The 26,560-nt window shown below is 36.6% G+C and overlaps 1 protein-coding gene across 9 annotated transcripts in view; it reads left to right on the forward strand.

Moving 5' to 3' along the window:
• The window catches only part of HORMAD2 (HORMA domain containing 2), a 92,312-nt gene that overhangs the window by 16,948 nt on the left and 48,804 nt on the right, over positions 1-26,560 (forward strand). For 4 of the 9 annotated variants that reach the window (XR_012376431.1, XM_073886820.1, XM_073886825.1 and 1 more), the window contains 7 exons: positions 1,060-1,123; positions 1,732-1,768; positions 5,953-5,973; positions 6,537-6,563; positions 12,452-12,519; positions 15,535-15,686; positions 15,854-16,107. Coding sequence is in view for 8 of the 9 variants with exons in the window: in XM_073886820.1 (XP_073742921.1) it covers positions 1,060-1,123; positions 1,732-1,768; positions 5,953-5,973; positions 6,537-6,563; positions 12,452-12,519; positions 15,535-15,686; positions 15,854-16,107 (623 nt within the window). In the remaining variant the exon portion in view is untranslated. Of the gene's footprint in view, positions 1-1,059; positions 1,124-1,731; positions 1,769-5,952; positions 5,974-6,536; positions 6,564-12,451; positions 12,520-15,534; positions 15,687-15,853; positions 16,267-23,161; positions 23,320-26,560 lie in introns of those variants that run through there. The other 5 variants (XM_073886819.1, XM_073886818.1, XM_073886823.1 and 2 more) reach the window with 4 other exon arrangements.

A 26,560-nucleotide genomic window follows, 5' to 3' on the forward strand; every position in this document is an offset into this window, starting at 1 on the left:
CCTTCCTTCCTTCCTTCCTTCCTTCCTTCCTTCCTTCCTTCCTTCCTACAGAAGTAATACTATTACTTATAGCTTTATTTTTTGTGGTAGTTTTAGTAGAAGTTGTATGTCTCCCTCTCAGTGTTCGTTCTTAAAGTAACATACATCATAAAAATGCGCAGTACTCCTATGTCACTCTCTTTTTGGTAATCTCTAAATATTATACTAACATGGAATAATTTTCATGTACTCAGTAGAGGTAGAGGGAACATCAATTTTAAGACAGGAAAACTGTATGAAAAGGTGAAGTGACATGCAAAGTCATATATGAATCAGTGATTGATTTTGGACTAATCTAAGCCAAAACTTTTTTTTAAGATTTTATCCATTTATTTATTTGACAGAGAGATAGAGAGAACACAAGCAGGCAGAGCAGCAGGCAGAGGGAGAGGGAGAAGCAGGCTCTCCGCCAAGCGGGGAGCCCGACGCGGGACTCGATCCCAGGACCCTGGGATCATGACCTGAGCTGAAGGCAGACACTTAACTGACTCAGCCACCCAGGCGCCCCTAAGCCAAAACTCTTTTAATATGATTTTCCTCTTCTTCTCTAACTATAGTAAGGTAGTTGAATTTCAGATGGAAATTAATATTTGAGAATAATCCATGGGAAAATTTTTCATCTTTATTTTCATTTAGGGAGAGACAAATATGAGAGAACTGACTTGAGATTGAGGTACATGTTTTAAATTGGTTAATGGATATGGTCTCAATAATCCCTTATTATTATTCAGAATTCAACAGAAGCAAAGAAGTGACACAAATTGAATGTGCAGTCAACTCAGTTGTGCTGCATTGTAGAAGGGAAGACTGCTAAACTATAATCAAAATTGGAACTAAGCAAGTTTTCAACATAGGATTTATTTTTAGAGTAGATATTTAGAGATTCAAAATGTTTTTATAAGCTATAAAACTAAGTTATATAAATAAAATAGTTAAAGGAAATACCCTTATTTAGCATGGACAAATTTAGTACAGTAATCATTCAGTAGAGGAAAATACACTGTGTTTCTGTTTTTGTAGACCTCAGTTTAAAAATCCTTCGAGAAGATAAAAAATGTCCTGGGTCACTGCATATTATCAAATGGTAAGTAATTGAAATTCCACAAAAGTTGAACATTATTTTTATCATGGCTGAAATTACCCATAAGACTTTATTTGGTAAGATCATTTCCTTAAAACCTTTTCTTCCTTTCTTTTTTTCCTTCCTTCCTTCTTTCCTTCTTTTTTTTCACAATTTCCTGGAAATTTACAGCAATTATTCAATATAATTTTAATATCCTGATTTAGTTTTGTTTTTGAAAAAATGGACTTGTAAAGAAATAAAATATTGTACTACTGAAACAAATATAACACTGTATGTCAACTTCAATAACAAAAATTTTAAAAAGAGAAAAATATCAGTCAAAATTTGATTACTCATCATATGCATGTCAGTATCCTAAACATTATGGGAGGCAAAAAGAAAAATAAGATGTGGTTCTCTACCTTTAAATTGCTTACCTATTACTTATAAAGATGTATCAACATATTAAATGACACTGTGAGTTTTAAAAAAAAGTTCAAATGGGAAAGGTAAAATGATTACCAATTTAATGTACTTAAAAGCAAAATATATAAATCAGTTCAATACTTGGAATTTTTTTGGCTTTTGCATCTGGTCCAAATTGACATCAAATATTTATTTCTTGACAGGATCCAAGGTTGTTTTGATGCTTTGGAAAAGAGATACGTAAGAATGTTTTTAAATTTATACCAGGATTAAAGACTTATCTTTTATACCTTAAAAAAAGTTTAGCTTTTATTTTGTTGTTGTGTATTAACAGTGCACTAGTGCCTACATTTGCATTTATGAAAGTTTCTTTTTATGTCTTTGTTGTCCTGTTGATGTCTTGTTTTCATCAATTAGAAAGGAAATCTTCATTTTTCTCTTTTACATACGCATATCTTTTTGACCACAGAATTTCCTCTGAAGTCACTGGAAGAGATCCAGAGGATGTGGGACAGGGGAGACAAGAATCTGGCATTTAGCACATTGAACATGTTCAAAATAGTTGTGATTCAATTCATAGATATGAAAGGAAAAAACTGACTTGAATAATTAATTAGTTTTTATTCTATAATAGTTATTTTGTTAACTATGTTTGGTGCATGTACATAACCTGTTTCCTCAAATAGCTAGTGTTGTACCTTGGATTTTTTAAAAATGCAGCTTGAATTTTAAGTGTATCAGATCTTTCTTGCTGCCCAAGACTGCTATGAAGGGTATAAAAATTAGAGGCTCTAGTCCTAGTTGAAGAGACAAGATGTATATAAATGAACCTTCTACCACTGCTTCCCCTCCTTTTCCCCATCTATATCTTCTTTTAACTCCTTCTCAATTCCTATTCCTTTATAAGGAATTTTGAGGTGAATAAGCCTTATAATAGGTTATTTAGTTGCACTCATACATTTCCTTTTTCAGTGAACAGTTATTTTTTATGATTTATTCAACACTGACCCGGGGGACTGAGGTATACAAAATTAAAACAGATATGGGCTTGTGCACACAAAGATCTTCAAGAGCATGGCAGAAGAGAAATGATACTCATATGCGTGGCTGATGATTAGCTATTATACACTGGTCCAGCTGTGACTATTGTTAAAATATTGAAATACTCTATATCGGGTGGTAAATAGCTGTTTTGCTGAGACCCTGAGTGACCCCCACCATTATCTCCCCTTCACTTCACCATTGTCTCTTTTGGGATCTCTCCAGACCTATCCATAATCTAGCAACTAAAGGGTTAACATCTGGCCGGGGGGGGGGGGGGGGGGGGGAGCTTCCAGGAGCCCAGCTAAGACTAAATTAGCATCTTTTCTGATTCTGGGCTAAGTTGGCATCCATTCTGATTGGCCAGTACCTGTGTCCTATTAGGCTATTAAATATTGATTTTTTTTTCACATCAGCTTGATATTTTTGTGTAAAAATATCAGATATTTTGATATATACTCTATCACAAGTATAAGTACCCATAATACTCATTAGAAATTAATGCCATGCCAAAGGAAAGATACTGCTTGTGTACGATAGGAATATGGAAAAGGAGGGGTTGTATCTAGTAAGGAGCATGAAGGAAATCTTGGGGAGAAAATGGCTTTTGAACTTTGAAGGCCCTTAGTATTTGGACAGGTTTAAATGGAGGAGGTCACCACCAGCATACTGAACACTATTCATTCATTCTCCACCATCCATTCATTTAGCAACATTTCTTGAGCATCCATCATTGAGAGGCAGTGCAATATAGTTAAGAGCACAAGTTTTGGAATCAGTCTAAAGGGAATCCCAGTTCTGCACTTAACACCTGTGTGATCTTGGGCAAGTACCTACCTTTTGGTACCTTAGTTTCTTTATATACAAAATGGGGGATAATAACAGAACCTCTTAGGGTTGTTTGAGATAATGAACTAATCTAAAGCACTGGTTTTCAAATGTTAGCTTGCATTGGAATCACCTGGAGGACTTGTTCAAACATTGCCAGGCTCCATCCCAAAATTTCTGATTTGAGAATTTGCATTTCAGATAAATTTCAGGTTATGTTGACACTGCTGGTCTAGGGACCATACTTTGAGAACTACTGATCTAAAATGTTTAGAACAATGCCTGGCACATAATAAGCACTATGTAAGTGTTAACTCTTTTTCTCTTTCCTCCCTCATTCCCTCCCTCTTCTCCTTCCCTTTATCTCTCCTTCCTCCCTCTCTCTCTACCTTCTCTTGTTCTTTCCCTCCTTTCTTTTCTCCTTCCTTCATTTCCTCCCCTCCTCCTTCCTTTCTTATCTATTTAATCTGTGCCAGACATTGTACCTAAATACTGGATGAGACAAAAATGAGAGAAAGATGTGATTCCTCCACTCAAGGAGGTCACACTCTAATAGCATCACTTGTTAAATAATTACAATGTTACATGTACTAAAAGAGCAGTGTGATGTAAAAAGATTATCTACCTCGCTTGATGGATTTATTTTACTTAAATGACTACCTGTATGACTGAATCGATTAAATTTACTGTTTTGGGAGATTAAAAGACAATACCTTAGATGGATGACTTAGACTAGTTGTTAGTATCTTAATTTCCTACTAGGAAATAATTAATGTGTTAAAAATAGTTTGAGTAAAGTCAAGTTTGAGTATCTAGAGACCTTGAAAGATGTTCTTCTGTTGAAGCTGATGATTATTTCTAGTTGTGAAATTTTGAGTGATTTTACCCTGTTTTTTTTGTAGTCCATATTATGCTCAAATTCTTTAAAGTAAGTATGTAGGTATTTTTAGATAATTATTATAAAGAAGAGACAATATTGTACATAGCCTCCTAATCTGTCTCCTTATTCCCATTTTTAATCTCCTACCATTCCAACTCCACACTACATTCTCTGAGAAATCTAAGTCTTATCATATCAGTCTCTTGCCTGAAAATCTTCCATGGCTTTTTTTTTTTTTTTAAAGATTTTATTTATTTATTTGAGAGAGAGAGAATGAGAGATAGAGAGCACGAGAGGGAAGAGGGTCAGAGGGAGAAGCAGACTCCCTGCCGAGCAGGGAGCCCGATGCGGGACTCGATCCCGGGACTCCAGGATCATGACCTGAGCCGAAGGCAGTTGCTTAACCAACTGAGCCACCCAGGCGCCCCTTCCATGGCTTTTAAAATAAAATTTAGAGTCCTTCACAGAGAACCTGTATGATCTAGTCTCCACCTGCCTTTCCAGAAGTCATCACTCTCACCATTGCTAACCATGTTCAAGCCACACAAGGATTCCAGAACATGCCAAGTGCCTTTTCCCTTTGTATGTATTGTTGCTTTTGCCTGCAAAATTATCTTCCCTACCCACACCTTTTACCAGGCTAAATCCAATTTATCCTTTAGGTCTCACCCTAAATATTTACTTTCTTAGAGGGGTCTTCACTGGTACATACCCCTCCCACCCCAGCCTAGATTGTCCTTTTCTTTAATGTTCTCAAGCATCCCGTGCTACATTGTCATAGCAATTAACACAATTGTAATGATGTACCTGTTTGCTTTTTTGTTTAATGTTTTCTCTCCTGTTGGTCAGCATGTTCCCTGAGATCGGGGCCATGTCTATTTTTGAATGAATGAATGAATGAACTATTAAATAATTAATAGAGAGTTTCACTATGTAGTCTCAAAATCAATTGTGTGCAGTAACCAAAATAGCCACACAGTGTCACTAAAGTTTTAGTCCTTTGGGTGAAATAGGTGAATAGTTTGATATGAAATTATGGTTGGGAACTTTTCTTTAAAAAAAAATTTTTTTTTTTTAAATTTTAACTAGGCTCCGTGACCATCGTGGGGCTTAAACTCACAACCCTGAGATTAAGAGTCACATGCTCTAATGACTGAGCCAGCCCTGGCCCAGACATTTTCTAATTTGTATTCCAGTTTTTACATTTTTATCAGAGACTAGATTATATCTCTATATATTGGCTTTTTCAAGCAGAGAGAATCTGTTTATAGTAATATATATGTAGGTAGGGCAAGGGTTTTATAGACCTATCAGACTTTAAAATTTTTACTTTAGAAGATTAGTTTCAAAAGACAATTTTTTGGAGCTACTGGTGGCATATTTAATATTTAGTAAAAATGAATTATTTTGTGTATCTTTTGCCTCCCAAACTAAAATATAACTTTTAGATAATATAGATAGTTATCATTTTTTTTTTGCATCCCTCCTCTCCAGCAGAACCCTATATATGTAAATTTATACTCACTTGAATGAATGAGTGAATTAGTATCTCTTTTTAAGATCCTCTATCCAAATCTTTGGAATCTCTCTGAAAAAATTTTAATTAGCCTTTATTGAAAATAACAATAATATCAGTACAAGTATATAATAACAGTAGTTTTCTTTTCTCTTGAAGCTACACATGGCAGTACTTACAGTAAGTACACATTTAAAGACCAAACCCATGTTTCTACTATGTTGTTTTTTTGGCAAGTAAAACATTAAAACAGTACTATCCCCACTTCTCCCTGAATTTCTTTATCTGTCCTATGACATTTTGGAATTAAAAAAAATAGAATCTACCAGAAGTTTTAATGAAAGATCACAAATTATGTATTTCTTAGGTATATTATAATACATGGGAAAGTATATAGGATATACTATCTGCTTCACATATTGCCTATCAGGATTTCATTTTTTTAAATTACTTTATAGACTTGGAGTGTTTTGTTTTGTGGTTGTGTAGACTTTTTTGAAGTTTTGTGCCCTTTTGAGTATAACATGCTATGTATAGTTAAGAATAGAAAGAAAATGAGAAGATAACATAGTCTTAGATATTTGATTTATATTTTTAATCCATGACAAATTATCTTGAGATATGTATATCTCAGTCCTCAATTAATAGAGCACAAATTGAACTCTTCACATAGAAAATGTATTCTGTGAGGAGTAATCTAGTAAGTTTCAGAAATTAAATGTTATTTATTTCTCCTTAAACAGCTTTATACAAATCCCAAGGAACCAGAGGTAAGGACACACATTGAGAAGGGATTATATTTAAATATGTTTACCTGAGTTAAGGCTATTGATTATATTACTAGATTACTATATGAGCAAAGTAACTCACCATGAGCTCTTCCAGTGTGTTTTATTATAAACTCCACCAATTCTTTATTATGAGATTTTAAAAACTACTTAGGGGTGTTAAAAAAAAAAAAGCGTAGAGGAGCCTATTCCCTAACATGTTAAAATTAAAAATCTCTGCATGTATAAAACCACGTTTTATTATTTATTTTAACTGATTCTGAATCCTTTCTATTTGTGGCCTTTTGGAAAATACAGCATAATTCTAAACTTTTCCTTTTTTTGCCAACTAAATTCTCCCCTATTTGACCTGTTCATTGATTTTTCAGATCTTTACTTCTTCTTTCATAATTTCTTCCCTATTGAATCCTACTCATCTTCAAGGCCAACTTATGTTCAAATCTCCTAGGAAAGCCTCTTGGCCTATGCTGTTCACACTAATTTCCTCCTTCTCCAACTTCCTCTTCTAATGGGACCCCACAATTTAACACCCTCAGTTGATTCATGTAGATTACTTTATCTCTTCAGCCAGATTCTGAATTCTTGAGGACAGTGTCTTGTCTTGTTTTCTATCTCCCAGAGTGAATATCATAGTCCTGGGCATGTAATAGTTACTTGTACTACTCTGTGGCAATGGCATAGAGATGGAGGGAGAAGCCCTCTGTTCTTCTCGTTCTATTCTCTGTATTTTCCTCCTAGTTTTCTTTCCTTCTTCTCTTTCCTTTTTCCTTGCTTTCAATTTTCCTCCTTAAGCCTATGGATTTAGCCTAACTGGTAGCATTCAAGACTAAATTAAGCATTTTTAGCTTTTAATATCCTTTCTTGGGAAGATTATAAATAACTGTTTGAACAAGGTGGAGGAAAACTGGTACATACAGGTGGGTAACAATTCCTCAATGCCTGAACCTACCCCCTTTTATCTTTGTCTCATGTTTAGTTTCAAAATGCTTTTTTTTCCCTGTAGGTTTGAGGGGAAGCTTCCCAAACTAAAACTTTCTGATAAATTGTTAATAAAGTGGTCATTTTCTTAATGCAATGAATTATTTTGTTTTCTTGTGCATATAAAACTCTTAATCTGAAACCAGTGCTTTTGCTCAGTGAAATGCTGAGCAAATTTAACTACAGAAAACTCTTAGGGTGGAGGGGGTATGTGTAGGGGGGTGCTGTTAAAATGAGTTTGATGCAGGCAAATAATGAAGTTAGAAAACAAAAGCTTATAATATGAAGTGCTGAGCTATCATTTATAACCTAGAAAAAAATATTTTGAATGCTTACAGATCGTTCTGTATAACAGTGATCCCTAACTCCTGTGTGTTCATGGTACACTTTTGATTGCTAAAAGTTTTAGTGTCATGTTTGAGGGTATTAAAAGACTCAAAAGAACACCAAACAAGTCAGCAATAAGTACAGTATAGCTATGGAATAGTAATGTTCATAATGCCTAAGGTATCCATGGGATTGCACTATTTTATAGTTGATATTTAGCATCAAGTTACTGATACAACCACTTACCTCCCTAATCTCATTCTTTTTTTGTAACGTTGAAGATTTTATTTATTTTGAGAGAGAGCGAGCGAGAAGGGAGCACAAGCAGGGGAGAGTAGCAGGGGGAGAGGGAGAAGCAGACTGCACCGAGCAGGGAGCCACCACACGTGGGGCTCGATCCCAGCACCCTGGGATCATGACCTGAGCCGAAGGCAGATACTTGACTGACTGACCCACCCAGGCACCCCTCTCATTCTTTTATATACTCACAAAACAACATTCTCATGTAGACACAGTTTTTTGGTGTTTATCTAATATTGTGCCATGTTTCTTGACTCCTATCTGTAGAAGTATTTCCTTCCCTAAACAAAACAAAACTGAAGAAACAATAGCAATATTAACATATACCTGAAATAAAAATATATTTTACACATGGATTAAAATTTGTAGCAATCTTGTGAAGAGTCTGTCATAGTACAATAGTTGCAAACCTCTGTCTTAAATAAGTGTGCTTACCCAGTCCAGGGGCCAGTGGAGTTTTGGACATTGCACAATGTTGCAGTATTTCTGTACTAGAAGTTTCATGACAGAGGTGAATTGACAAAAGTAAAGTAGTGAAGAGGGATAGTGTAGCTTTCCTACAGTTAAACACTATAAAATGTGTGGAGGGTATTAATAAGTTGTGTAAACCAAAATGTAAATATGTTAAGGAAAGTTTTACACAATGTAATGCATGATAGAACTATAAAGAATGGCTATGGGAGTGCCTGAGTGCTCAGTCGGTTAAGCATCTGAGTCTTGATTTCAACTTAGATCTTGATATCAGGGTGGTGAGTTCAATCCTGGTGTTGGGCTCCACCCTGGACATGGAGCCTACTTGAAAAAAAAAAAAGAATAGCTATGTATCAATACTGTGAGGACAAAAATCTTATTGTTTCATCATCTATTCCTTTGTGCCTACTGGAGGTGGTCAGCATCCATTTTTAATAGATTGTTTCAAGAACTGAACTATATATGGTCTCTGTTTCTAGCCACAGTTTGGTTTTAGAAACTTTGTTTTAAAAAAAAAATCCTTGTAGGATGAAATCCTAATTGAGTGTGAACTCTATCCTGGCTGAATATTTATTCTGCAAATATTAATTGGGTTCCCTTTATATTCCTAGCACTGTTCAAGGTATAAAAACACAGGAGTTAATGGGATAGACAAGGTCCCTGCTCTCTGGAAGCTTACATTCTTATATCCTTGAGGGAGAATAAACAATAAACAAACAAAAATGAGCAAAACAGTTTCAGATGGTCCTAATGCTATGAAAAAGTAAAAGAAAGGCAGTGTGCTGGAGAGTGCTGAGGCAGGGAATGGAGAAGGAAGGATTGGAGTATAGTCTGTGGAAGGCCTTTGGAGCTAAATCTGAAGGGCCAGAGGAGTCAGCCTATGCAGGTCTGTGAGAGGCAATGGCACATGATCGGCAGAATAGCACGGTGGTTAACATTGTAGGTGCTGGAGTCAAATCCCAGCTCTGACACTTACTAGCTTCATGTATAATGAGGATAATAATACCTACCTCAGAGTACTGACTGCATAAGAATGAATACATGTAGAGCATTTAGGGCAGTGCCCAAATATTATCATCATTTACTGGAGATAGCATGTTCCAGAATATCACTGGGCAAAGGCCCTAAGCTACAAGGCATCTTGTGAGTTCATGCCCTGAGCCTGGAGCTTAGTGGGTAGGAGGGAAAGAAGCAGAAGATAAAGGTCAGAGAGGTAGACAAGGGACAGATGTGTAAGATCTTGTGGGATAAAGTAGTTTTTGGATTTTATTCTACGGGCAATGGGAAACCATTGGGGTGTTTTAAGCAAAGGAGTAACATGGTCTGATTTATATTTTCAAAAACCCTTTTTGGCTATAGAACAGAGAATGAATTACTGGAGGAATACTTTGCAAGCAAGGAGATCAGATGAAGAGAGATAGTGGTGGTTTGGACAGGGTGATAATAATGGATGGACTTGGGATATGCTTTGGAGATAGTCTTGAAAGGTCTTGCCAATGGATTGGAATGTGAAGGGAGGAAAAAAGGCTATATGTGTTGTTGCTATTGCTTTGGTATCTGAATATATTCAGTATGATTAACAGAAACCATCGTTGAGTGGTTTAAAGGCCCATCTTTATTAGGAGACATATTAATCTGAAAAGTAGGAAAATGTTTTATGCAATCTTAAGAAGAGACCAATGCTTGCTGTCAATATATCTTCTGTCATAATCAGAGTCAGATTGAAGTTATAAGGGATTAGCATCTTGTATAAAACCATTGTAAACATAACTCTTATGAATTGCTTCAGGGACCAAATAACATGTTAATAAAATTACCAGCTGCTAAAGGATCTACTCTTATTATGATTAAAAAAATAAAAGATAGCTCAGAGCATTGAAAAGCTAGAGTTTGTTGTGAAACATGGGCAGGCAGGAAGAATAGACATGGTTTGCTTGGCAGGGCAATTACACCCAGCATGAACAAAGAGAGGATGCTGTGTATCTTGCCTGTCTGGGGTGAACCTGTTGTGGTAGGCAACTCTAGTGTCACATACCTCTCCTACTGTACTCACAAAGCAACCTTAAAAATTTTGATTTCCCAAGTGGACTGTCTTGCCAGAAAAATATTTTTTCTTTTAAATTAAGTCCACTACAAATCAGTTGTCTTAGAGTTTAAGCAGCATGAGCCAATTTCTTCAGGACCTGATAACCTGTGATTAAGTTGTTTGCTAAGGTTTTAAGATCAGTAGAACTGGGGGAACAAGTCTTAGAGTAAAGTAACAGAAACATTGAGACTTTCTGATCAATCTAACATCCTCATTCCCACAATATCAAGACCAAAATGGAAACAGATGAATGAAGGGCATTTTTTTGTGTTGTACTTAAACTTACACACTTTACCTGTTTTTCATACCTTCTCCAGATCTGTGGACAAGCTGTACAATGTATCTGGGCCAAACGTTTGCTTCAACTACAAGACAATCATGTTATTTTACATGAAGTATGTCTCTTACGAGGATATGTCTTCCTCTTTGTTTCTAGCTTTCTTAACAGCGAGGAGAGCAAATAGCAGTGGTATCTGAGTTTTTAGTGCAGGATCAAAAAAACAAGACCTGATGTCATAGATCCTGGTTCCTTTTTGAATTTTTCTAGTTTTCTTGTTGCCCTTCTGGTCTTCCCTGAATTACTGTAGTAGCCTCTTAATTGCTCTCATGGTTTCCACTTCTTCCTTCTGCACTATTAAAATAGCCAGGGTGATCTTAAAAACATGCACATTACTGGGTCGCCTGGGTGGCTCAGTCATTAAGCGTCTGTCTTCGGCTCAGATCATGATCCCAGGGTCCTGAGATCGAGCCCCCCCCAATCCCTGCTCAGCGGGAGGCCTGCTTCTCCCTCTCCCACTCCCCCAGCTTGTGTTCCCTCTCTCTGTCAAATAAATAAATAAAATCTTAAAAAAAAAACACATGCAAATTACTCCCATGCTTAAAATACTTCAGTGTATTTCTGGTTTACCTAGAATAAAATCCAAACCCCTTATCAGGGCCAATAAAGCTCCACATCCTCATCTCCTACACTCTCTTACTTGCTTAGTCATTGCCAGCCACTTGGCTTCCTCTTTGGCCCTGAAAGAGGCTTACTTTCCTGCTTTAGAACTTTGCACTGCTGTTCCCTCTGCCCAGGATACCCCGCCCTCCCCCAGATCTGCACATGATCCCCTTTTGTCACTGAGGCTCAGCTCAAGCATCATCCCTTCAAGGAGGCCATCCTTGGCCTTCCAAACCAAATCAGCCCCTCTCCCTTCTATTCTCTATCACAGCTTGTGCTTCATATTGTTCACAGTACTTATTACTATCTGAAATTATTTTGTTTACTTATTTATTGACTGTCTCACCAGTCTGTCTATTCCAGAAAAGCAGGGACCTTTTTTGTCATGTTCACCACTTTGACTCCAGCATCCAACACAATGTAGACATTTGATAAATATCTGTTACATGAATGAATGATTTCTCAACTGGTTTCACTGTCATTTACCTATGCCAGGTCAGATACTTAACTCTGCCTCTTAGTTTCTCCAGTTTTGAAACAGTAACAATAGAATTTGCCATCTAACTCATTTTTAGCATTGAGGAGAAAAATTAAGTTATCTTTATATTTGGAAATATTACTCCTGAATAATGTTACGCTGTGAAACAAAGAGGTATATAAGTAGTATAATAGGTATACAATAAAAATATTCCTCACCTATTACCAGATAAGTTTCTGGATTTCTTTTTTGTAAGTAATTTCTTTCTGTCTTCCCTTTGATATTTCTAGAAAGTGACTGAGATATACCAGTTCAAATTCAAATACACAAAAGAAGGAGCCACTATGGATTTTGACAGGTAGAATCTAATTGTTTAATGAACATGAGAAATAGGACTGAGGTAAACATAATCTTCTTGAAGCCATAGATAGGCCTTATATTTCCTTTGTAACTTCCCCACTAATCCTATATAAACCCTCCATTAATAATAGTAATGATTGTTCAAATTTCTGAAATCCATGGATGAAGTTGGTGGGAGTAGAGTCTTCCTTTGCTTCTTTTCCTCTTCTCCTCATAGGTGATGTTAGTGGTGTTTAAAGGAAGTTAGTTTGGTGGTTAAAAGTTCCAATTCCTAGAGACCTAGCTTGGAACACTCCGTTATTGGTCTAACTTTGGACAGATTACTTAACCTCCCTAAATATTAGTATTCTCATCTGCACAGTGGAATTAATAATATTTACATCATATGGTTGCTGTGACTATTAAATTATAATGCATATACATAGCTTTGCCCATGCCTGGCATATGTTAATAGGCCAGTAAGTGGTACCTGGTGGTAGTGGTAGTGATGGTAGTAGTCCTTGGAGGCAATGGTGGTTGGTGGGTCACATAGACTGCTATATGTAGAAATTATATTAATGAGGCTGTCTACATGGTGTTGATTGAAGAACTCCATAAGATTGTATTTAGACACTAACCTGAAGTTTCTCAGTTGCTATGCCAAGATATTAATCTTTTTTGCCCTCAATATAGCCAGACTGGATCTGGAGTAAATGAAACCCCTGAACTATTTGCCTATAGATACAAACATTCTCATCTACTTCTCCCAATCTGTCATACAAATGTAATTTTTTATGTTTGTCCCAGTATGGAAAAGACTGGAAAGCACTACATTTTCCTATCAAGTTTAAAATGCCAAGTTTTAGACATACTAGTGGGTTAAAGAGCAAAGACATGGGTATTTGCTTAAAAAGATCCCCGTTGTAGGTGGAGATGTTTTACTGAAGAGCAATATTTATTCCCATCCCAGTAGCTTTTGGATTCAGAAAGATCTCAGTTTTGCTGATGAGATGGAATAGAAGTGGAGGGGGTGGATGGTGGTGAAAAGGCCTGGGTGGTAGAGGGCTCCAAGTCAGGGGAATGAGTGCCCATGAAAGGAGCAACTCTGAAGAGAAACGTGGCCTAATACTCAATTTTCTGCTATTAGCTCTGTCTTGTCATTTACTGCAAGTTTGAGGATTTCTCTCTGAGATTCACTTCCTTAATTATCCTCTCATTTGTAAAACTTGCAGACAGCAGTAGGACGTGCAGGGGAAGTAAGTTTTAGGAATGAGAATTAAAATATTAATCATCATAAGCTAGCATTTATATAGCAGTGTACAGATTGTACAGCACTTTCCATACATATTCTCCCACATTAAACAGTTGCCTTTTAGTCTCCAAAATTTAAATATAAGTACTACTGGCAACCAGATTAATCTCTTTTATTATGAAGGCACATATGCCAAGTGGTGAGCAGTGAAACAGAAATGGCCAAATCTTTCAGCTATTAAGGAGGAGAGAAGGTAGTGCATATTACTAATCTCCTAGAAACCAAAGGTAGACATTTATTTAAATGATCAGTCATACAAAATTACCTTATCACCTCTTCCATAGTAAAGATAATTTCCCTTTTAAAAGAGTACAGGGAGTCTTGAGTATGATTTTACATGGATATGATTTTATGAATATGATGTATACTGAAAGATCCCATGAGCTAAATGCTATAGCCCTTCACTTGAGTTACCTATTTTAAATTGGTTAAATCTTAGTAGACAAAACTTTGTTGTTCAAAATCAAAAAAGGAGCAAATGTATTCACTTAATGTCTGTTTTATGAATCCACACTTCCTCCAGTAGCTCAATTACTTAGGATTATTATTCACTATTGAGTGCTTACTATGTGAAAGACATTGTGCAAATATATTGCAGTGATAGTCCTTCCTAGAAGCTATTCAAATATGAAACCAATTTGGGAAGAAAATTTTGGAGAGAAATAAAAAAGTTGGAAGGTAATTTGGTTCTGCTTGTACATTCATTCATTAATTCCACAAATGTTTACTGAGTATTTACTCTAGCTGGCACCAAACAGTACTGTGGACATGAAAGATAGAGCCACGCATAATCTAGAGGGGGGCATACAAACAATTATACATAGGAGTAATGTATAAGAATTATCAGGGAAAACTTCCTTGAAGAGGTGACACATGAGCTAGCTATTAAAGGATGAATTGAGGAGAGTCAGGAAAAGAAGTGGGAAAAACACAATACAAGCAAAGTAAGCGGCATATGCAAATGCACGTGGGTGAGAAGAAACTGGATAGTAAATGCAGATGAGGTTGGAGGTGAGGGCGTGGCTGTTCATGAAAGGCATTGTACACATACCATTCTTGAATTTGATTGAAAGGTGATGAGTGTAATAGAAGAATTTTAAGCAAGAGAGTGACATGAAGAGATTTTCCTATTGGGTATGTTATTGCAGCAGTGGCATAGAGAATGTTATTGCAGTGTAGATAAGAAGGAAAGCGAGAAGAATAGATAGCCATTGTTGCAATCCATGTGAGAGGAAGGGACATCTCTGACAGATAACCAGATGGTAGAAGGGCCCAGAACTGATGACCAATTTTCAAATAGAAAACCTGGAAAGGTGTAGAAATGTGTATAAGCTTATCCTGCAAAGTGAGCTAACTGATCTAGAGTGTCTAAATGACTTGACACAGCTCATTCAGTTAGTTAGCAGCAGACCCAATATTAAATGTCAAGTCTCCTAATTCCAAATCCATTGTTCTCACTATTATGGCATGTGGTTATTTGTAACTCAAATTTTTAAAAAATCAGGTCATATTTAAGGGAACTTGCTACTTAAGAAATCCATTGTATATACATTGCAGAAAGGGCAATCACTGCTCTAATTTACATTCTAAAAATGGTCTCAAGTGTCCTGATATTTACTTTATATTTATTTGATCATATGGTAAAGAGTTTTGTTCTTTTTTAAATAGAGTTTCAGTATTACATATGATTGAAAAGTATGCTGTTTTTCTATATGGTTATAGCAGTAGTACCAGCTTCGAAAGTGGGACAAACAGTGAAGATATTAAGAAAGCCAGTGTTCTCCTGATCCGTAAATTATATATACTGATGCAGAACCTTGGACCCCTTCCTAATGATGTTATACTTACTATGAAACTCCACTACTATAATGCGGGTAGGTGGAGACCTCTAGTTAAATTCCTTCTCAAGTGTTGAAGTAATATTTTACATAGAGAGATTTTGCAAGCATCTGAGAGATACCTGTTGCTACACATGAAAGATTAATTTGACTTTTATTGAAACTCACAGTTTTCTTGGTTTTCTGCCCTTTTCATTTTGCAGTGACTCCACATGATTACCAACCCCCTGGTTTTAAAGAAGGGGTAAACTCACACTTCCTGCTGTTCGAGGGGGAGCCTGTAAACCTGCAAGTGGGATTGGTCTCCACTGGCTTTCATAGCATGAAAGTAAAAGTCACAACTGAGGCCACCAGAGTATCTGATTTGGAGAACAATCTCTTTCAGGAGAACAGCACTACTGAGATTGCTCATCAGGGTCTAGACTTCGATGAAGAAGAAGAGGAATGCAACAATCATGTAAGGCAAAACTTTATCAAGCCTCTATTGCTTCAGTTAAACACAGCTAACATTTTTAATTCCCTCATAGGTTATATCACAGTAATAGTCCAATGGAGTATGTCAGGTATAAAAACTAAAACAAAATTAGCCTCTGACCTCAGGGAGTCTTTATTGTAAAAAAAGTACTATACTGTAAAAAAAGGGAATATACTTTGAAATTGTCCATGACTACAAGGAAAAAAAAAAGACTTTCCGATATACTTCTTTTAGAAAAGGTAACCATAAACTTAGAAAATTTGGGATTTTCTTTTTTCATTTATAGGTAACATTTTTAGGATTTAAAAAATATTCTAGGTATTCATTCTCAATGGAAGTATAAATCAGTTCTTGATTACTGGGATAATTGAGTGGAGGGAGGTTGGGGGAGAAAAAAGTTAAGATAAACTCAAGTCAGAGTGAAAACAAAATGATAGTCAACTGTTGGTTATGTAGAGAGAGACAAGCTTTGGGGCTAGGTCCCTGGGGAAAGCCCGGGGGCTGGGGTGTTTGGAGCCACTGGAACCAAATGGGTAGGGCTCTGAGCCCTTTACTTTCCTACTTCCTCCAGTAGAGACTTGGAGTTGAATACTTGCTAGGGCCCCACTGTCCTAGGTAAATCCACACCCTGTCATCTGGGTAACAAAGTTTGCTGTATGTCAATATTGTATTAAAAGAGTTCTGAGTTAGACATAAAAATTTTTCAGACTGCTTAATGGGAGGTGATGCTATAAAGTCTTTTCAGGAGCTATTTTCCAATTAGGATGCTAATTTATTTGCTTGAGATACTTTGAGTCCTACTTAAAGAGATGACTGTAGTAAATAACTTTTGAAGGTTCTTTCTGGTTCTTTAAATCTGTGTTATATTTAATATATTGAAAAGAGGTCTTAATTAATATAAATAATATAACCAAACAAACAGGATTTTTTTCATCTTTAGTATTTTTACAATGTCACAGATGCTAATGGCTTTAGAGTTTGATGCAACTTTCTTCTGATTCTGTTCCAGAAAGATATAGTTAACATAGGCTGGTTTTAAAAAAAAATAAAGGTTAAGAAAAGAATGGATTTTTATCTTTAATCCAGTTATCAACTGGATTTTTATCTTTTAAAATTAAGAATTTATCTTTTACCAATGGAAATGAAAGTGGACAACTTGAGAATGAATAATTCAATTGATAGATTAAAAGACATGTGATAACACTTTCCAAGCATATGTTTAGTAGGAACTATATATACAAAAATCAGGACTTTGTGGTAAACTCATTCAATTCAACTTGCCAATTATATGAAAGAATTTAGTAAGTCTAGTTGAACAGCTTTCTGACAGTTTGTCACTGCAAATTCTGTTGTTTTCCTTCATGGAACACACACCCACACCCACATACACATTCATACACAGGTATACATATATAGAACATTTTATGCTTTTAAAAATCATTTTATTTTGAAAATATCATGCATACAGCAGAGTATATAAAATAGTATGTACAGTTTAAAGAATAATGAGAACATTTGTATAGCCTCCATTCAGGTTAAGAAGTAGAACATTGTCACTACCTTGGAAGCCACCATGTGCCCCTTTCTCATTGCACCCCTTCCTTCTCCTCCAAATGTAACCACACTCATAACTTTTATGATAATCCTTCTATTACTTTTCTTTATAATTTTACATCCATGAGTATATCCACTTGTTTAAAACTTTTATATAAATGTAATCATACTCTTAAGTTATTCTTCTATGATTTGCTTCTTTTGCTTGACCATCAAAAATGAGATTTATCCATTTGTGTGTGGTTGTTCATTCATTTTCACTGCTGTAGAATATTCTACTCCTCATAGAGTTTCTTTCTTTTTAATTGTTATAAGCATTCATATACAAATCTCCTGGTATATATTTACAAGAGTATCTCTAGAGAATATACCAAAGAATCCTAGGGCTTATACATTTTCAACTTTATTAGTAATGTAGAACTGTTTTCCAAAGTGGTTGTACCAATTTGTACTCCACCAACAGTGGAGGAGAGTGCTCTACATTCTTGCCAACACTTAATATTATTCGAGTTTATGTTTTCTGTCTATCTACTGGATGTAAAATGGTAATACTTCATGATTTTTATTTGCATTTCCCTGCTTATTAGTAAGTTTGAGCATCTTTTCATGTGTATTGGCCATTCTGGTTTTCTTATATATAAAGTAACTGTTCAAGTCTTTCATTTCTTTTTCTATTGGATTATTTATCTTTTCCTCATTGATTTAAAAAATATGTTCTGATTAATAATTCTCCTTCACTTATTTGTGTTGTAATATTTTTTCCAGGTTTGTGGTATATCTTTTCACTTTTTATAAGATGTCTTTGGTAAAGAGAAGTTCTTTTTTTTTTTTCTGGTAAAGAGAAGTTCTTAGTTTTAATGTAATCAAATATTTTCTTCTAACATGTGCTTTTGAATATTCTTAAGAAGTTTTTCTTTACCTGAGGTCGTTTATAATACAGTAGTACTGCCTTATCTGTGGTTTGGCTTTCTGCAGTTCAGTTATCCTCAGTCAGCTGCAGTCTGGTAGTAGATAATCCTCCTTCTGACATATTGTCAGAAGGTCAGTAGTAGCCTAACACTATATCACAATGCCTACATCACTCACCTCACTTTATTTTACCACATAGGCATTTTTTTTAAGATTTTATTTATTTATTTGACAGAGACAGAGATAGTGAGAGCAGGAACACAAGCAGTGGGAGTGGGAGAGGGAGAAACAGGCTTCCCACTGAGCAGGGAGCCTGATGTGGGACTTGATCCCAGGACCCTGGGATCATGACCTGAGCTGAAGGCAGCCGCTTAACGACTGAGCCACCAGGCGCCCACCACAAAGGCATTTTATCATCTCACATCATCACAAGAAGAATTGTGAGTATAAAGTAAGATATTTTGAAAGGGAGAGCGACCATACTCACATAACTTTTATTACATTACATTGCTGTAATTGTTCTATTTTATTCAGTTATTGCTAATCTCTTAATGTGCCTAACTTATAAATTAAACTTCATTATAAGCATGTATATATAGGAAAAAACATAGTATATGTAGGGTTTGGTACTATTTATGGTTTCTGGCACCCATTGGAGGTCTTGGAATATATCCCCTGCAGGTAAGGGGGACTACTGTATTCTCCAGTATTTTATTCTAAGAATTTTAAGGCTTTTCTTTTTACATTTAGGTTTTTATTCCATTTCAAGTTTATTTTTATTTGTGGTATGAGGTAAACCAGACCTCTTTACAATTTTTAAATTCAAGTATAACTTAAATACAGAAAAACACATCATAATGTTACAGCTCAATAAATATTCACAAACTTGAACATCAGGGCTGGGATGAGGGTGAGGCAAGCAAGGTGAGAGTAAGTGGGTTCTTAAATTTTGCTTTTTAGGTAACTTGTTTGTCTTACCTTTGTCCCAGCCTACTGAATAAACACATGAAGTCAACACCCAGATGAAGAAACAAAATACTACCAGTTCCTCAGAAAACCGAGTCTTACTTTGAAGTCACTCAACAAGAATATTTCTATCCTGACTTCTGTTAGCATAGATTAGTTTCTCTTGTTTTTTATTTTATAGATATAGAGTCATAGAGTATGAGCCATTTGTTCATTCAACATTATATTGTGAGAGTTATCCATATTCTTGCTTGTTGTTGTAGACCATTCTCACTATTCATTCCTCTAGCGTTGGTGGGCATTTGGATAACTTTCCAGTTTTGACTATTATGAATAGTACTGCTCTGAACATTCTGAACATGTTTTTCAATGAAATATGTACACATTTCTGGTGGGAATAGAACTGTTAGGGGTAGATTTGCTAGGTCAAGGATATGTGTACATTTAGTTTTAATAGATACTACAAAACAATTTCCAAAGTGATTGTGCCAATTTATACTCCCATCAGCAATGTATGAGAGTCGTGGTTGCTCCACATCCTTACCAACCCTTGGCATTTTCTATCTTTTTAATTTTAGCCATCACGGTGAATGTATAATGTTAGGTCACTGTGGTTTTAATTTTCAGTTTCCTGATGACTAATGAAGATGAGCATCTTTTCATATGTTTATTGGCCTTGTTGGATATACTTTTTTGTTAAGTGTCTTTTCAAGTTGTCATTTTTTTCTATTGGGCTCTGTTGGATTGTCTTTCATTCTTATTGATTTGTGGAGTTCTGCATATATATCCTACGTAAAAGTCCTTTGTCAGATACATGTATTGTGAGTATCTCTTTGACTTTATGAGTTGCCTTTTTAGTCTCTTAATAGTATTTTGTGAACACTAATAGTATTTGTGAACAGAATACTAATTATGTTAATTTTAATATAGTCTAATTCATCAATCTTTTCAGCTATATTTGTCAGTTTTTATTTAAAAATTTTTGTCTGTTGAGGTGCCTGGGTGGCTCAGTCAATTGAGTGTCTAACTCATGGTTTTGGCTCAGGTCATGGGATCAAGCCTCACTTTGGGCTCCACACTTGGTGGGGAGTCTGCTTGAGATTCTCTTTCTTTCCCTCTCCCCTTGACCCTCCCCTGATTACCCTCTCTCTCTCAAATAAATAAATCTTTTTTTTTTTAAACAGGCTTCTTTTTTTTTTTAAGATCTTATTTATTTATTTGATAGAGAGAGAGATAGCCAGAGCAGGAACACAAGCAGGGAGAGTGGGAGAGGGAGAAGCAGGCTTCCTGTGAAGTGGAGGGCCCGATGCAGGACTCAATCCCAGGACCCTGGGATCATGACCTGAGCTGAAGGCAGACGCTTAACGACTGAGCCACCCAGGCGCCCCTCAAATAAATAAATCTTAAAAATTTTTTTGTCTATTCTAGGGGTGCCTGTGTGGCTCAGTCAGTTAAGTGTTTAACTCTTGATTTTGGCTCAGGTCTTGATCTTGGGGTCATGAGATCCAGCCACGTATGGGGCTCCACACTGAGCCTGGAGTCTCCTTAAGACTCTGTCTCCCTCTCCCTCTGCCCCCAACCCCTGCTTATGCTTTCTCTCTCCCTCTCTCAAAAAATTTTTTTTTGTCTAATCTGAAGTTCACAGAGATATGCTCTGTGTTTTTCTCTAAAAAGGGGAAATAATGACAGAGGCAGAAGAAATTTTTTTTTAAAGATTTTATTTATTTATTTGACAGAGAGAGACACAGCGAGAGAGGGAACACAAGCAGGGGGAGTGGGAGAGGGAGAAGCAGGCTCCCTGTGGAGCAGGGAGCCTGATGCAGGGCTCGATCCCAGGACCCTGGGATCATGACCTGAGCCGAAGGCAGATGCTTAATGACTGAGGCACCCAGGTACCCCCAGAAGAAATTTTTTAAATTATAAAAGACCTCCATGAATAACTTTATACCAAAAAATATAAATACCTTACTTTTCTCTCCCCTACATTCAAATGTTCATATATTGTGATATGAAGTTATTCATGGAGGTCTCTTATAGTTTAAAAAAATCTCTTTGTTTCTATAGCTGTTTCCCTGTTTTTCTGTTTGCTGTTTATTTGTGCCCCATTAGTTATTCTTGGTTATATTTGCTAAAAATCAGTATTTTTTATTATCCTTTCAAAGTCATCTTTTTGTTGTCCTGATCACTTTTTTTTTTTAAGATTTCATTTACTTTATTATTTGAGAGAGAGAGAGCACACATGCAAGCACAAGCGCACATGGGGAGAGGAGCCGAGGGGGAGGGAGAGGGAATCTGAAACAGACTCTGCACTTTTTAAAAAATTTTTTATTGTTACGTTAATCACCATACATTACATCATTAGTTTTGGATGTAGTGTTCCATGTTTCATTGTTCGTGCATAACACCCAGTGCTCCACGCAGAACGTGCCCTCTTTAATACCCATCACCAGGCTAACCCATCCCCCCACCCCCTTCCCCTCTAGAACCCTCAGTTTGTTTTTCAGAGTCCATCGTCTTTCATGGTTCGTCTCCCCCTCCGATTTCCCCCCCTTCATTCTTCCCTTCCTGCTATCCTCTTCTTCTTTTTTTTTTCTTAACATATATTGCATTATTTGTTTCAGAGGTACAGATCTGTGATTCAACAGTCTTGCACAATTCACAGCACTCACCATAGCACATACCCCCCCCCAGGTCTATCACCCAGCCACCCCATCCCTCCCACCTCCCCACCACTCCAGCAACCCTTAGTTTATTTCCTGAGATTAAGAATTCCTCATATCAGTGAGGTCATATGATACATGTCTTTCTCTGATTGACTTATTTCACTCAGCATAACACCCTCCAGTTCCATCCACGTCGTTGCAAATGGCAAGATCTCGTTCCTTTTGATGGCTGCATAATATTCCATTGTGTATATATACCACTTCTTCTTTATCCATTCATCTGTCGATGGACATCTTGGCTCTTTCCACAGTTTGGCTATTGTGGACATTGCTGCTATAAACATTGGGGTGCACGTACCCCTTCAGATCCCTACATTTGTATCTTTGTGGTAAATACCCAGTAGTGCAATTGCTGGATCGTATGGTAGCTCTATTTTCAACTGTTTGAGGAACCTCCATACTGTTTTCCAGAGTGGTTGCACCAATTTGCATTCCCACCAACAGCGTAGGAGGGTTCCCCTTTCTCCACATCCCCGCTAACATCTGTCGTTTCCTGACTTGTTAATTTTAGCCATTCTGACTGGTGTGAGGTGGTATCTCATTGAGGTTTTGATTTGGATTTCCCTGATGCCAAACGATGTTGAGCACTTTTTCATGTGTCTGTTGGCCATTTGGATGTCTTCTTTGGAAAAATGTCTCACGTCTTCTGCCCATTTCTTGATTGGATTATTTGTTCTTTGGGTGTTGAGTTTGATAAGTTCTTTATAGATTTTGGATACTAGCCCTTTATCTGATGTGTCATTTGCAAATATTTTCTCCCATTCTGTCGGTTGTCTTTTGGTTTTGTGGACTGTTTCTTTTGCTGTGCAAAAGCTTTTTATCTTGATGAAATCCCAATAGTTCATTTTTGCCCTTGCTTCCCTTGCCTTTGGCGATGTTTCTAGGAAGAAGCTGCTGTGGCTGAGGTCGAAGAGGTTGCTGCCTGTGTTCTCCTTTAGGATTTTGATGGACTCCTGTCTCACGTTTAGGTCTTTCAACCATTTGGAGTCTATTTTTGTGTGTGGTGTAAGGAAATGGTCCAGTTTCATTCTGCATGTGGCTGTCCAATTTTCCCAACACCATTTGTTGAAGAGACTGTCTTTTCCATTGGACATTCTTTCCTGCTTTGTCAAAGATTAGTTGACCATAGAGTTGAGGGTCCATTTCTGGGCTCTCTATTCTGTTCCATTGATCGATGTGTCTGTTTTTGTGCCAGTACCATACTGTCTTGATGATGACAGCTTTGTAATAGAACTGGAAGTCCGGAATTGTGATGCCACCAACTTTGCTTTTCTTTTTCAACATTCCTCTGGCTATTCGGGGTCTCTTCTGGTTCCATACAAATTTTAGGATTATTTGTTCCATTTCTTTGAAAAAAGTGGGTGGTATTTTGATAGGGATTGCATTGAATGTGTAGATTGCTCTAGGTAGCATTGACATCTTCATAATGTTTGTTCTTCCAATCCATGAGCATGGAACGTTTTTCCATTTCTTTGTGTCTTCCTCAATTTCTTTCATGAGTATTTTATAGTTTTCTGAGTACATATCCTTTGCCTCTTTGGTTAGATTTATTCCTAGGTATCGTATGGTTTTGGGTGCAATTGTAAATGGGATCGACTCCTTAATTTGTCTCTCTTCTGTCTTGCTGTTGGTGTATAGGAATGCCACTGATTTCTGTGCATTGATTTTATATCCTGCCACTTTACTGAATTCCCGTATGAGTTCTAGCAGTTTTGGGGTGGAGTCTTTTGGGTTTTCCACATAAAGTATCATATCATCTGCAAAGTGTGAGAATTTGACTTCCTCTTTGCCGATTTGGATGCCTTTGATTTCTTTTTATTGTCTGATTGCTGTGGCTAGGACTTCTAATACTATGTTGAATAGCAGTGGTGATAGTGGACATCCCTGCCACGTTCCTGACCTTAGGGGAAAAGCTCTCAGCTTTTCCCCATTGAGAATGATATTCGCTGTAGGTTTTTCATAGATGGCTTTTATGATATTGAGGTATGTACCCTCTATCCCTATACTCTGAAGAGTTTTGATCAAGAAAGTGTGCTGTACTTTGTCAAATGCTTTTTCTGCATCTATTGAGATTATCATATGATTCTTGTTCTTTCTTTTGTTAATATATTGTATCACGTTGATTGATTTGCGGATGTTGAACCAACCTTGCAGCCCAGGGATAAATCCCATTTGGTCATGGTGAATAATCCTTTTAATGTACTGTTGGATCCTATTGGCTAGTGTTTTGGTAAGAATTTTTGCATCCATGTTCATCAAGGATATCAGTCTGTAATTCTCCTTTTTGATGGGGTCTTTGTCTGGTTTTGGGATCAAGGTAATGGTGGCCTCATAAAATGAGTTTGGAAGTTTTCCTTGCATTTCTATTTTTTGGAACAGTTTCAGGAGAATAGGTATTAATTCATCTTTAAATGTTTGGTAGAATTCCCCTGGGAAGCCATCTGGCTCTGGGCTTTTGTTTGTTGGGAGATTTTTGATGACTGCTTCAATTTCCTTAGTGGTTATAGGTCTGTTTTCTCTTTCTTCCTGGTTCAATTTTGGTAGTTGATACATCTCTAGGAATGCATCCATTTCTTCCAGGTTATCTAATTTGCTGGCATAGAGTTGCTCATAATATGTTCTTATAATTGTTTGTATGTCTTTGGTGTTGGTTGTGATCTCTCCTCTTTCATTCATGATTTTGTTGATTTGGGTCATTTTTCTTTTTGATAAGTCTGGCCAGGGGTTTATCAATCTTGTTAATTCTTTCAGAGAACCAGCTCCTAGTTTCATTGATCTGTTCTACTGTTCTTTTGGTTTCTATTTCATTGATTTCTGCTCTGATCTTTATTATTTCTCTTCTCCTGCTGGGTTTAGGCTTTATTTGCTGTTTTTTCTCTAGCTCCTTTGGGTGTAGGGTTAGGTTGTGTATTTGAGACCTTTCTTGTTTCTTGAGAAAGGCTTGTATTCCTATATACTTTCCTCTCAGGACTGCCTTTGCTGTATCCCAAAGATTTTGAACAGTTGTGTTTTCATTTTCATTGGTTTCCATGAATTTTTAAAATTCTTCTTTAATTTCCTGGTTGACCCATTCATTCTTTCTTTAGTAGGATGCTCTTTAGCCTCCATGTATTTGAGTTCTTTCCGACTTTCCTCTTGTGATTGAGTTCTAGTTTCAAAGCACTGTGGTCTGAAAATATGCAGGGAATAATCCCAATCTTTTGGTACTGGTTAAGACCTGATTTGTGACCTAGGATGTGATCTATTCTGGAGAATGTTCCATGGGCACTAGAGAAGAATGTGTATTCCATTGCCTTGGGATGGAATGTTCTGAATATGTCTCAGACTCTGCACTTTGTGCAGAGCCCCATGTGGGGCTTGATCTCATGACCACGAGAGCATGACCTGAGCCAAAACCAAGAGTCAGACACTTAACTAACCTATGAGTACCTCAAATTCAACATCTCTAGAATTTCATCTTCTGACCAGATATGCTCTTCCTTCTCTCAGGTTCATCATGTTGGTGGTGTAACCATGATTTTATCAAATAGCCTGACCAGGAATGTGTTCAACTTTTGTGTTCTCACCTCTCACATCCCTTTGGTTACCTTTTCCAACTGTTTTACCTTTGAAATATTTCTCAAGTTTGGCCCTACTGCCATTGTGCTGGTTCAGTCTGTCATCATTGCTTTCTTTGTGAATGACAGCTAAGTCTCCTTACTGAGTCTCCCTCATATCAGCATTGCCCCTCTAATCTGTCTTCTGGAGTACCAGAGAATGAGGGTACTAAAACTATGATAACCATTTTCACATATTTCAAGTTCATTTATTTTGTATAATTTTAGAGGACAGAAGGAGAGACAGGAAATGAAACTCAACAGGGAGTGAGAGGAGGTTGATTTTGGCTCAATAGAAGGAAGAACTTTCTCTTAAAAATTTTGAAAGCAATATTATAATGACATTAAAGTAATTTAAAAAGCAATGCAAATCTTCCAACTTTCCTACCATCCTATTGACACTGTTTTCATTTTTGTATGTTCCATTACCTCCTGTCTTTTTCCACAGATATACATATTTGTATATGGCTTTAATCATAGTTTATATATCCATTTGTTTTGCTTTTATACTTAACATTAACTTTATAAATATGTCCCACCTTAATGTTCACATTTCTAATTTTAGTGACCTTTTGTTTCATTTGGGTACTTACTCTGCCTTTGTGTACTTTTATTTGTTTTTTTTTTTTTTAGATTTTATTTATTTATTTGACAGAGAGAGACAGTGAGAGCAGGAACACAAGCAGG

Source organism: Callorhinus ursinus, unplaced genomic scaffold (genome assembly GCF_003265705.2).
Source record: "Callorhinus ursinus isolate GAN/ISIS: 27379988/994484 unplaced genomic scaffold, GSC_fseal_2.0 scaffold72, whole genome shotgun sequence".
NCBI lineage: Eukaryota > Metazoa > Chordata > Mammalia > Carnivora > Otariidae > Callorhinus > Callorhinus ursinus.